This window comes from Ammospiza caudacuta, chromosome 4 (assembly GCF_027887145.1).
Source record: "Ammospiza caudacuta isolate bAmmCau1 chromosome 4, bAmmCau1.pri, whole genome shotgun sequence".
NCBI lineage: Eukaryota > Metazoa > Chordata > Aves > Passeriformes > Passerellidae > Ammospiza > Ammospiza caudacuta.
The window spans coordinates 29,113,145-29,126,624 of NC_080596.1; the positions used below are offsets into that span (position 1 = coordinate 29,113,145).

General features: G+C 39.2%; 1 protein-coding gene across 1 annotated transcript in view; it reads left to right on the forward strand.

Moving 5' to 3' along the window:
* BLTP1 (bridge-like lipid transfer protein family member 1) overlaps positions 1–13,480 on the forward strand; it is a 93,532-nt gene that overhangs the window by 67,081 nt on the left and 12,971 nt on the right. Inside the window, exons 50-66 of the mRNA XM_058802955.1 lie at positions 502–708; positions 807–1,045; positions 1,611–1,855; positions 2,348–2,453; positions 4,415–4,512; positions 4,612–4,797; positions 5,492–5,660; positions 6,146–6,357; positions 6,982–7,180; positions 7,777–7,836; positions 8,694–8,920; positions 9,398–9,598; positions 9,805–9,935; positions 10,784–10,907; positions 11,063–11,172; positions 11,851–11,941; positions 12,449–12,511. Of these exons, the coding sequence (XP_058658938.1) occupies positions 502–708; positions 807–1,045; positions 1,611–1,855; positions 2,348–2,453; positions 4,415–4,512; positions 4,612–4,797; positions 5,492–5,660; positions 6,146–6,357; positions 6,982–7,180; positions 7,777–7,836; positions 8,694–8,920; positions 9,398–9,598; positions 9,805–9,935; positions 10,784–10,907; positions 11,063–11,172; positions 11,851–11,941; positions 12,449–12,511 (2,668 nt within the window). The remainder of the gene's footprint in view (positions 1–501; positions 709–806; positions 1,046–1,610; positions 1,856–2,347; positions 2,454–4,414; positions 4,513–4,611; positions 4,798–5,491; positions 5,661–6,145; positions 6,358–6,981; positions 7,181–7,776; positions 7,837–8,693; positions 8,921–9,397; positions 9,599–9,804; positions 9,936–10,783; positions 10,908–11,062; positions 11,173–11,850; positions 11,942–12,448; positions 12,512–13,480) is intronic.

The following is a 13,480-nucleotide window of genomic DNA, read 5'->3' on the forward strand; positions in this document are numbered from 1 at the left end:
TTAGATAATGTTTTGCAAGAATATCTCTGAATTGAACATCAATATAATGCACAAATTTATGAATCACATGCTGTGTATTTACTGTTAAGTATTTCCTCCAATGAACTATTTGGATGCAAAACTCAGAAATCTGAGTTTTTACTAAAAGGATTATTCAAGATTATTCCTGAACAGGAGTTGAAATGGAAGGTTCTTTTTTTTATTTCTGTGTGTGCAAATTTGTTTGTCTATGTGCAGCCTGGTGTGTATGCACTGAAATGACCTTAGGTTAAGCAAGGATAGGAGTTTGGTATAAGTATTTTTTGGCATGCATGACATGTAGTTCTCTTAAGTGTAATGTAGTTGTTTGTGGCATGTAGTGCATCTGTGTGTAAAGTGAGAGAAAAAGGGATGTGGGTGTAGTTGATAATATTACTGCAAAATTCAGCTAACACTTAAAGACTCAGTTTAACCCACAACTGGAAGGGCGTGCAAATGACTGCTGTTCCCTCTTGCTGCCAGGACTGTGGTGAAGTGCAGCATTGCCAAATCCCAGGCCCTGTACAGCGCCCAGAGGGGGCTCAAGACCAACAACGCGGCCGTGGTGAAGGTGGGCGCCATCAGCATCAACATCCCGCAGCACCCGGCCACGCTGCACAGCATGATGGTGCGCAGCTCCCACCAGCTCTCCAAGCAGATCTCCGACCTCATCCGCCAGCCCTCCACTGCGTGAGTGCTCCCACACCCCTCCCCTGGCAGGCTTTGGCACCTCAGGTGCCTGGGCGGGTTAACAGCGAGGGTTTCCTGCCTGTTGTCCTGGTCCACAGGCCCCAGCCAGCCAAGGAGGATGTGGCCACTCCTCTGCCCTCTGAGAAGACTCCAACGAGCATCAATCAGACGCCAGTTGAAACAAATGAGTTCCCCCAGCTGCCAGAAGGTTTGGAGAAGAAGCCCATAGTGCTGAAGTTCAGTGCCATGATCGATGGGATTGCCATTGGAGCAGCGCTCCTGCCCTCCCTGAAGGCGGAGTACAAGATGGGAAGAATGAGGAGTCATGGAATGACAGGTGACAGTTTGGCCTTCCATAAGCACCCACAAGCACTTGGTGTTTGTTGAGTTCTAGCTAGAGCTTTGAATCTGTTGTCGTCAGCTTTGGTTATTTTAATATGGGCTTCAGCCAGGTGGGCCCATATAGAGAATTTTCACTGTTGTTGTTACACATTTCCCAGAGGCAGAATGCAAGAGCACATGAAGTAATGTACATGTTCATATATAGCATCCTCCCAGGAAGCTTCCCTCTAACTGCCAAAATCAGGTTATGATCCTTGATTACTTAAATTTTGATTTGTAATGCTGGTTTAGAATAGTCTTGTAAGGCCTCAGTATTCACAAGGTGGTCTGTATGACTTCCCCCTTAGTCTTATTACTGTGGAATATTTGTTTTCTCTAAAAATTAAGACAACCCAGAATCATGTGGATAGGTATTTATAGTTCTTTGGCTGTGTGAACTCCAGTAACGTTTTAACCATTTACGTTTTTTTCTATTGTTCCAAAACTGTTCTTAAATTTAAAGATAAATAAGAGATTCTTTTGCCAGTTCATACCTTTTCTTCCCCGCCTTCATTTTTCAGGTGCCCAGACCAGATTTAATTTTGAGCTTCCAAACCACAGACTGCGCTTCACTTCAAAAGTTTCTGCCACTGACATGTCAACCATTCCTCCTTCGGCCAGTCTCAACCTGCCTCCTGTCACCATGTCAGGGAAATACGTCATGGAAGAGCATGACACTTACTCTGACCAGATCTGGAGCATCGATGAGCTCCCTGCCAAGCAGGGCTACTACCTGCAGGGCAACTACCTGCGCTGTGTGGCTGAGGTGGGGCTTCAAGGCATCTTTGATAACTTATTTCCCTTCTATTACAATTCTGTCTGTGCACCTTCACATTTTTTTTAGCAATCTGCCTCCTCCAGAACTCTCAGGTTTACAAGCTGAATCCAAATAGTGAAAATCTATTTTTTACTGTTTTATAGCTGGTTTTTTTTATTGGACAGCTCCATAAATGGAATAATGACATGACATAGAACCTTAATGATATAAAATGCTCCGCTCGACACAGAGTGTTCTATTCATAAGTTCTACTTGTGTGCCAATTTCCATAGTTAATTTTTCCAGAGAGAAAAGGGATGCTGCTTAAAAGAAACACCTGCTGGGGAAAAGCAGGGCATTCCTACTAACTTTTTAGTCAGAAAAATAGTCTGGCATGTTTTTAAATGAGAATTCTGATGTTGGCAACTAAAAAAAAAAACAACCTGAAAATCCACTGTTTTTTAAAAGTAATGTTTGTTCTCAAATGTTCTATTTCTACAGGTTGGCTCCTTTGAACATAATCTCACGACTGACCTTTTAAACCATTTAGTATTTGTGCAAAAAGTGTTCATGAAGGAAGTAAATGAGGTCATACAGAAGGTTTCAGGTAAGTGGAACACTTAAAAGCTGCTTTAAATAAGATCCTCAAACTTTGTTTGATGGCAACATGATGTAGCTCTCAGTCAGGATCAGCTCATTAATTTCACAGCCACCCTCATTTCACCTCTAGCACTGCAAGCAGCAGCAGGAAGCAGAGCTGGACTTTGAAATGATAAGAGAGGCTCTGGAAATTATTCTAGGTCTATCATAAGCAGGACTTCTATTGGGAAGCAGGATTGTTTGACGTTCTGGACTTCAGCCTCTGTGTGTCTCCATAATGTGACCTTGGCTGGGTTACTTTCTGTAGTCACTTTGTTTGATTTGAACTTTTTTTTGAGTTATCCTAAAAGGCAAATTTTTAGTTTAGTAAGATTCATCAATAGCTGGAAACATCATGAGGAAAGAATAACAAGTGGTAACTAAGTCAAAAGAATGTCTGTATGTACATCTGCCTCCTTTCATGTCCCTCTGTGTGTGTGTATGTATATTCAGATATATACATCCAATAAAAGAATTGTGCAGTCCACATGACATGCCCTCAAGGCGGTTAGAAAATGCAGTGGAGAAAATGGAAAATGCCAAATTCCTTGAAGGCTAACAAGAAACACCCTGATACTTGTTCCAGCCAAAATATATTAGTATTGGGTAGTAAGAAAATGCTTGGGCCAAGAATAAATCTTCTGACAACTGTCATTATTCTATCAGAACTTTTTTTTGTGTGGAGGAGCATATATAGTGCTGAACCAGGAAAGCTGTATTAGCTTTTACAGTGTTTCGTAGACCCAGCCTTTCAATCTGCCCTGTACTTTTATGTGAGGAATTTATTACCAGTGCTGCTTCTCTGCTTGTCCAGACTGTAAATTTGTATTGCCAGTAGCAGCCTCCTGGTGGTTTTTCAAATGTGACTGTTGCCTTCCATGTTGGGGTAATTCAGAAGGGACATGGTCAGGTCAGCAATCTGTGGGTCTGGATGCTCAGTGCAGAACAATGGGGACAGAAATTGGGTTGGTCCCTCTGGCTTGGAGCAAAGTATTTTTTTAAATGCCTTGAAAATACCAATTAGTGTGATGTGCTGCAGTATTTTTTCTAATTAGCGTTTGTGTTGCACTAAAGTATTGTTTGCCTATTATCCTTATATAAAAACTGTGTAAGTACCAATTACTGAAGGTGAAGTTGCACAGATTGAGGGCTTGTTAATGACCAGAGCAGTCCATAATAATGGCATCTGAAAATTAAAGGCAGTGTTGATTAAAAGAAAATTACCCAGATACAGAATGGAGTGATAAAAATTGATTGTTGTTTGGGGTTTTTTTTGAATCCATGATTCAACTGCTTGTCCTTACCACCTGTAATTAGATCAATTGGCATATTTGGAGAGAAATAATGGCTTAGCCTTTTCCAGCAGCAAGCCCTTCCTATAAACTAAGTTGGAATGTAGATAAATATCAAGGAGAATTAAAACCAGGATTGCTTCTTAGGGGTACATAACTTGGAATGAAATGTGCCAGAATGAGCAAGTAAACCCAAAAGTGAAATAATTGCAGAATACTCTTTCCTCTCATGGAAAAATACTGATATAATTTCAATTCCTCATTTTCATGGGATTTGCATAGTATTTGGTCAAGTGTTAAACTTGTGTTGTCAGATAACTAGGAGATACACTAGTGCAGGGGACAAAAACCCTCCTTTTTGAAAAGCAGGTGTTAATCCTTTCAGACTTTGAGACTTCCTATGGAAAATTTCCCAGGAGGGAGGAACATGCTTCTGTTCCTTCATTCTTAGTGGAGAGATACTAATTGTATGTCAGAAGATGGATCTGCACTCATGTCTCCAAGCATCACTTGTTTTTGTAAATCCTCAACTGGTCACTATTTAAAATGAGGCTTAATTTATGGTCACTTTTTTATGTGTTGGTTTTAAAATGTTTTCTTTGATAAAACTGTGATTGTGCATTTTTAACGTGTACAGGAGGGGAGCAGCCAATACCTCTTTGGAATGAACATGATGGCACAACAGATGGAGATAAACCAAAAATTCTTCTTTACTCCTTGAGCCTGCAGTTTAAGGTAATCTTATGATGACAAAACAGTGGTTGGGTTCTGTTTTCCTTCTCATCGTGTCTCTGAGCCAGATGCTCATGGCTTTGTACCTTCCTTTTCCATTAGGGAATTCAGGTGACAGCAACAACTCCCTCGATGCGGGCTGTGAGGTTTGAAACGGGCTTGATAGAACTCGAGCTCTCCAACAGACTGCAAACCAAAGCAATGCCTGGAAGTAGCAGCTACCTCAAACTGTTTGGAAAGTGCCAGGTGGATTTGAATCTGGCTCTGGGACAGATTGTTAAGCATCAGGTTAGTGCTCAAAATCTTTACATGTAATGTTCTCAATGTGTGATTAAAAAATGGCATAACCAAGCTAAGAGGTTGTTGCACAATGCTGGTTTTTATCTGGTTTTTTTCCTATATTAATAATATCTTAGAGCTTCTTAGCCCTTTAGAACAGTAATAGCCGTTCTGCTGAGTTAAACTCAAAACTTTTGTTGATATTAATATAATTTTTTACAATATTTGAATGAAATAATAAGATCAGAGGAGATCCAAACTTTACTAGACCTACATTTTGACCTAGTTTGTCTGTCTTGGTTTGACAGTTGTACCTCTTGTACTCTTAAACCTGCTGCTACCTGGAATCACTTGTTCTAGGATATGAAAGTGTTTTGTGATGCCTAGGAAGAAACAGACAAAGAGAAATCTTAAGACTTGTAAATCAACTGTCACAATAGAGAATCTGGATCTATAAATAGCTACATTAGTTAACAATTTATGATAAATAAGGAAAATAATGCTGTGATCAGACCTTAATTCAAGAATACTGAAGATCCTCAAAGGAGCTTTGGCTAGAGAAGAACAGGAAAGGACACAACTTGTTTTAATTTTATATTCTGTCAAATGCAGTAATTTGGTGTTTTCTTCTTCCCCCTCCCCATCCCTGAACTCTTCCCTGCTGCAAACCCCTCCCTCTTCCCATTTTTTGTAATGTTTTAAGGTTTATGAAGAAGCTGGCTCAGACTTCCATCAAGTTGCCTATTTCAAGACAAGAATTGGATTAAGAAATGCTCTCAGAGAAGAAATCAGTGGCTCATCGGACAGGGAGGCTGTGCTCATTACTCTGAACAGACCCATTGTTTTTGCCCAGCCGGTGGCCTTTGACAGAGGTACTGTAGAGACAATTGCTACAAGTTTGTGTTCATACTGAGGAAGAGATTTTTTTTTTTCTCAAAAGGTTTGATTATTCAAGATTCTTTGTATTTCATGTTAAGTAGCTGAGAAATTTGGGAGATCTCACCCATGCCAACAGATTTATCAATCTGTCATCACACATCAAAAATTCCACATGTTGAGGTGATTAGATGGTTTGGAGCAAGTTGCTGTTGTAAATCCTCACAGAGGAATAATGCTGAGAACAGCAGGACTTTCTGTATTTCAATGTATTAATAACTTAGGTAAATGATCAAGTTTGTCCATCTTGTCCTTTGAAGCATGACCTGATCACTGCACCCTGAACCTGTGTGTGTCCATTGTTACACATCCTCTCACTTAAAGTAATGGAGGAGCTGTAAAAAGGGATTACAAAAAGAATTTATACATTATTTTTTTAAGGTGTTCATTTCAATTAAGCATTTTTGGTTTCCTCATTAAGCTGTGCTGTTCTGGCTGAACTACAAGGCAGCATATGACAACTGGAATGAACAGAGAATGGCTTTGCATAAAGATATTCACATGGCCACAAAAGAAGTGGTGGACATGCTGCCTGGAATCCAGCAAACCTCTGCACAGGCTTTTGGCACTCTGTTCCTTCAGCTGACTGTCAATGATTTAGGAATTTGTCTGCCCATCACAAACACACCCCAGGTAAGCAAAAGCATGATTATTGCAAGTCTGTTAAAACAGCCATTTGTGTGTGGTGTGCATATACAAGAACCAGGTGATATAAGCTTCAAAAAAGGTCTAGTTTATAAAAGGAAATATAAATTAAAGTGAAACATAATTATAGATGTGCATATTCAGAGCTAGAAATTTATCAATCTGTACATTTAGGATTGTACATAATTGTACACATCGAAATAAACACCGAAAAAAATCACATAAAAATTAAAGGTACCTTTTGCCATTGTTCAGTCAAGTCAGGTGTCATTTTTCTTGGAGAAAAGAATTGATCCTTGGCTTGTCTTCTCTGCTGATGGGGCCATATGGATTATAGCCCTTGATCAAACCTAGATTTCTGTTCCTTTTCCAGATAAGCCTGACTCCCACTGCTCAAATAAATGTATAATGTAGGTGTTGCATTTAGGAATCAGCAATGTAAGGCATTGTATGGGCAGAGGTGATGCTTTTGAGACTCTCTGCAGAGAAGGGAAAATACAAGGAGATATGAGCAGGGGTCAGTTAATAGGGAAAGATAAATGGCATTTAGGAAATGTAATCACTTTTGCATTGCACTGACCAGTAAGTTCTCCCTGTGATTTTCTTTTCCAGTCTAACCACTCTGCAGATCTTGACACTGGCTCTGCTTTAGTCCTGACTATTGAAAGCACGCTCATCACTGCTTGCTCCTCAGAGTCTTTGGTTAGCAAAGGTCATTTTAAAAACTTCTGCATTCGCTTTGCTGATGGCTTTGAGACAAGTTGGGATGACTGGAAACCAGAAATAAGAGGAGATCTAGTCATGAATGCATGTAAGTGCAGGGGATTTCATACTGGACAAGAGTATTTCAGATATAAATCCACTTTTGCCTTTGCCATTGACTTGAAAAACAGCTGAGCTTTCCCAATAAACCTAAAGAAAAGACTTGGGCCTTTTGAAAGCAAAATAATATAGATCCAAAAGGTTATATTCCTTTTTTGTTGCTTTCCTTTATTAATATTAACTTTACTGCTTTATATATAGTTGTAGTAATTTAAGTTTTGCCTGAGAGATATTGTAAGAGTTGAATGCATTGCTTTTATACAATTACATAAGATCCCAGTAATATTTTAATAGTCTAATATAGAATATTTTTATATAATGTGAAAATTCCAACATTTTTATGGGTTTTTAAGTTGATTCAATGCATATGTGTATTATACATGATACATATTTAGAGTTTTGTACGTTAGCAAGTAAGTTCACTTTACTAAATAAGAAAAGTCCTTCAATGAGAAATAAAACTAGAACTCTTGTCATTCTTTAATTATGGCAGGCAGGAGAATGAGGGTGGGATTGGGAAGGGCTGCTCTAAAGCAGCTTTTACTGGCTACCTAGTCAGTGACTTGCTGTGTATGCTTCATGTAGGTGTTGTGCCAGATGGTACCTATGAAGTGTGTTCCAGGACAACAGGCCAAGCTGCAGCAGGTAATGTGCTTGTTTTAATTAATCAAGTCCTCCATGAGAAAAGCATTCATAGAATATGAAATTTAAGTCCTTTAACTGTGTTTTAATTTAATTGGTTGGAGAAGAGTCAGCAATAGTTGCCATAACAGTCAGCATTGCTTCCTGTCCTCGGGATTGCTCAGTCTTCCTCATGCTGAGGCTTTGCACCCTGAGCTGCCATCCCTCTCTTTCCTCTCCCAGAAAAGGCTTCTCTTTTTCCCAAATTCCCTCTCAGCCCAATCTAAGTAGTCTGGACCTTCTCCAGAGCATTCAGAAATAGCTGGCAGTCTCTGTATTAGCCATACTTCCATATAGGAAGAAAACCAATATCCTGTGTTGTCATGCTTAGAGCAAGGTCTGTATTTTGATGCTGAAAAGTGGCACTCAGAAAAATCCTGGGCAGACAGGATATTCACTAGGCACAGAACACATATGACATCTTCCAGCATCATTGTTCAAGACTTGAATAAAAATAGGTCAGCATTTGTACATGCAGAAAGACATGCTTTATGTTTCTTGCTGTTAGAAATTCTGTTTTGGAGTCGTGTACTTGCCTGCATTTGTATGAGCTGAAGCTTGAGATGCTCTTTACTTGCTCGGAAGAGAATGTATTTTCATTAGGTCTGCCTGTGTTATATCACTTGTTTAAGAAATACTGTGAAGTATTTTCATTAAGCATTTCAGTTATGGAACGTGTTTTCCTCAGAATAGACAGAAAAGATAGTGTTTTTCAGTTACAAAGAACTGTCTTGGCTAATGGGTACACAATTCTCTATGGGAGATTTTTTTAAAACAGGAAAAACTGTTTAAACTGGTTTGTTTGTTTTTTTTTAACACAGAAAGTAGTAGTGCTGGAACCTGGACACTGAATGTGTTGTGGAAGATGTGTGGTATTGATGTCCACATGGATCCAAACATTGGGAAAAGACTGAATGCTTTGGGCAACACCCTCACAACATTGACAGGAGAGGAAGATATTGATGACATTGCTGACCTCAACTCTGTGAACATAGCTGACCTTTCAGATGAGGATGAAGTTGACACCATGTCTCCCACTATCCATGCAGTAAGTGATTCCACCAAAATAAGTTCTACTAATTGGAAAAAGTATTCTGTCAAATGGAAAGGTCTTAATCTTGAGTCCAGCATGAGAGTCTTTATAGCTCATGCAAGTCTTGTTAAATCAGAAACGTTTGTGTGTGTGTTTTCCAACTCCATCTTTCAAAGGCAACAAATTGCAGATCATATTTCTACTGGTGTTATGTGGAAATAACGATCTGGATTTGAGAGCATGGAGGGGACACAGTACCTAACCTCAGATAGCTGAACTGTAAAAGCTGTGGCTTTCTTCTAGGTTTTCTTCACAGGAGAGTAAGTAACTAACATGAAAAAAATTTATAAAAACCTACTTCTACTCAGTATGCTGTTGACCTTGCTTTTTGGTTTTCTGCAAAACCATTTTAACAGCTGTTCCTTCATGTCTCTAGCCTGCTGACTGAGGAAACATTTTCCCAGCACACTAATGCTCCTGTTTGTTGTTCAGCAATCAGGTGGAGGTTCCTTGGGTGGAGAGGCACGCAAGCTCACATTTGGGCAGCGGATTGTAAATCACCTGCTGGGTTTGAGCCCCCCAAGGCAGCGATACTCTGTTCCTGTAGAATATCTCTGGGGCTCAGCGAAGCGGGATCTGCTCCAGCCTAGCAGAGCACATTTGAAAGCAGGCAGATCCTGCTCATGGGGACATGTATGTAGTAGTTACAGTGTGTCTAACTGAATGATGGGCTTTGGATCACTGGAAAAAATCCAATCAGCTGCCTGTTCACATGAATTGATTCTTTTGCATGCACTAGTCCAAATTTGAAGGTGTGAAATTCACTTTGCCTGTTGTTCACAATGTTCTGATGGCCAGTTTTTCATGAGGACATGAATGCAATCTTCATTTTTAAACAGGAGATCGTTGATCACCGGCGGCAGGGAGCTTCCAGTATCCAAACTGGAGAACAGCGAGGAAGGAAATTTATGAAGCGTTTGGTTGATATTAGAGAGCTCAATGAGCAAGCAAAAGTCATTGATGACCTGAAGTAAGTGGGGTTTGCTTTATGTTTGTATCATACGTCATGTGGCACTGTTAGGATTAAGTGCAAGTTGTTGCCTTTATTTGAAAAGAAAAGGATTCCAAAAGCAAAGGCTATATGTGCAAGTGCTCTCTCAAATCTCTCGGGTTGTTCCACAAGTGTCAGATTAGTCTGTGTTTTTCTGACTCTGCATTTTAATGACTGATTTATAATCCTTTTCCTATTGATTCAAAATCAGACTTCTATCTTGATATATTATCATGCTGATTACTTTAGGAAAATATATTACTTTGAAACTGTAATACGCTTAGGAAGAAGAGGGAAATTATTTAAATATAAACTTGTTTTTAGTGTCTTGCACATGATGTTTTCAAGATGAAACTTGAAAACTTTCTTATACTGTACTTGAGAAAACCCTTAAGAAAAACTTATTTTAGATTGCACTAATGTCACCTGACCTTCTGTGTATTTTATTAATAGTGTTTTCTGACTTTGGGCTTGTTTGGGCTTTTCCCCCCCTTTTCCCCAAGACAGACTTACTATAAATGGATCTGTCTGTGATGGGAGTACAGAGGTTGGTAGTTACATGTTAAATAATGAAAAGGGATACATGTTTTACTGTTTATACTTAAAATAAGATTGCTGTCACCATTCAGTGGGAATTTTTTTCTGAAATTAGGAATTTAGGTTAAATGCTTGTTTTCATAATTCTGTGGCTGTATTTGGCACTGGCCCTAAGTATTGGGACAAAAGAGAAAATGGGTTAGTTCCTGGGGAAAGCATTCTTACAACAAGAGTTTTGAAATTGTGGAAATAACATCTTGTAAGGTAACTCAACCATGCTTTACCTCCAGGAAATTAGGTGCAAGTGAAGGGACCATAAACCAAGAAATTCAGCGCTATCAGCAGCTGGAGTCGGTGGCTGTCAACGACATCCGCAGGGACGTCCGCAAAAAGCTCCGGAGATCCAGCATGAGGGTGAGCAGGATGAGGCTCCTTGGAGAATACTGTAGCACTTGTGTCCCAAAACCCCTTTGACTTTGCTGGCACTCCCACGTGCAGTAGCATTTTAGCTTGCCAGAGTTTTTCCCTGTGTTCTCAGTAGTTGCGTTTCCATATTGTTTCTGGTGTAGGCTGCCTCCTTGAAAGACAAGTGGGGTCTGAGCTACAAACCCAGCTACAGCCGATCAAAGAGCATTTCAGCATCAGGGAGGCCCCCTCTGAAGAGAATGGACAGAGCAAGGTGAGCCTCTGGGAATTTGGGATTTGTGATAGCCACAGCAGCACATGGGACAGGGGAGAAGTTGGACTTGGGCCTCAAGAGTCCTTTTACCACAGGCAGCAGCTGTTTGTGGTGGAACTGGCTAGAAAGAGGTCATTTTGCAAGGCAGGCATGTTCTAAAAAGCTTTTCTCATTTTTCTGAAACCACTGAGAAGATTCCACTTCTAGAACAACTTAGGGTTTTCTACAGAATCCTGATTTCAAAACATGTATATAAGGAAAAATAGCATACTGTAATAATCTTTTCTACACCTGATTTGCAATCATCTGCCTTTTAAAAGGGTTCTTGTAATGAGAAGAAGAAAGGGAGATGCTTTTTTCTGTGTAAATAATTGTCCCATGTGGCAGATTACAAATGGCTTATTTTTCTGTAATTTCTGCATGTTGGCTTTAGGATTGAAAAGCTTACACAGAGACAGTAGCAGAGATAGAGTGCTGGCCAAGTCACGTGCAGCTTCCTTCTCTTTTCTTCTCCCCCTCCTTCCTTTTCATTTACCCAAGTGCTTCAATTATGATTTTATATCTTATTCCCTAAAAGAGTGCTAAGTGTGACCTTGTACTTGTGTAGTTAAATGTTTGCATGACCCTAAATCCTGTAGTACAACTCAAAAAGCTGTTTTGGTTTTGTTTTGCTTGCAGCTCTCGACTGGGAGACAGTGAAGACCTCCCAGATATCCGTGTGGATGCTGCATCCCCTGGGCCAAGAGTAACCTTCAACATACAAGATTCTGTAAGAATTACTTTATATGCCATATAATTATATTTCCTCTGCCATTTGGTCACCAGTTCATGAGATAATTACATCCAGGCAAGCCTGAATTGTGTCTGCTTTGCCTCAAATTACAGATTTGTTTTTGAAAAACAGACTTATTTTCTTAGAAGACAGATGTATTTTGGTTTCTTGGCGCTGAAATTGACTCATGAGAGAAAAATATTTTAAAATGGCTTGATTTGTTTCTTAGGCTCACACAGTAGTCCTTTTGTTGGAATTTTTGTCAGAGGTGTGCAAAAAATCACCTAGGTTTTTTGGTGTTTGAATATATTTAGAGTTTTGGAAATGGGTATTAGTTTGCTGTAGCTGTACAGGTATATCCTTAGTATTTGAAATGGATTGTTGAATTGGCTTGGGGTTGTTTTATTTTTTTTTGTATGTTTTCTCACATTTAAAATGTTTATTTTGCATGGTTGAGATTATTGTAATTATTTTAATTTCTATTTTTTTTTCATTTCTATTAAGTTGAATCAAACAGCTTTGGGGATTGCACAACAATCCAGCTGTCCAGGGGAAGGGTATTTTCAGGTATTTCTGAGCAGAAACAAGTATTCTTTGCCAGAGAACTAATTTATCTCATAGGGAGCTGCTTTTCAATATTTCATCTCTTTTGCACTGAGCTAAACAGAATGTATATTGAGCTTGAAAATATTTAAATACATAAACTAAGTAGAAGAACATGATTTATGGTTGATGCACCCTTATGTAGACTTAAAACTACTGCTAAAATGAATTACTGACTTTTTGCTTAAAGACTGAGCAAGGCTGATGTAAAGTGACCCAAGTCTAGCATTGAAATGTGCTTTAGAGGCCGATTTTAGTGTGTGCCTTCACATGTCACATTGTGTTCCAATGTGATGGCAATCAACACTGGTACAAAATTATTACCAGGTGGGAGGACTTCTCCTCACACTCTTATTTCTGTTTAAATTCTTATATTTAGTGTGGAATAAGGCATTTTCCAATAATAGCAAGTAGGGAATGTTCTGAAACTTAATATCCTGAGGACAAGTTGAGTTTTTTAACCGCTTCCAAAACCATCTTTTGAGAAAATAGTAGTTTTTTTTGAAGAATTAATCAAGCAAACCCAAAACTCATAACAAATCAGGAAAGGCAAAACTAAACAAGCAAACAAAAAAAACCAAACTGAAGAGACAGTAATGTACTTTTTCTCCTTTCCAACTCTCCTTAATGCTCCCAGGAGATAAATGCCTATTTCTGAGAGAATGGTGGAAATGGCACCTGGGAATGTGCTTTGCACATTTAAATATGTTCACATTTCAAAGCTACCCTGCCTGTTGTTGTTATGTAAAAGCCCAGTTAGCTTAGGTTTTGCTGGCATACCAAAAAACTGTTAATCACGTAGAGGTACCAAATGTTGAATATTTTTTTTAAAATGTGTTTTGCTGACATCATGCCAGTTGTTCATCAGAGCTGTAATTTGAGTATGCAAACAACTGTGTAGCTCTACAGTGTTACTGCATAGGAAGTGCTGGT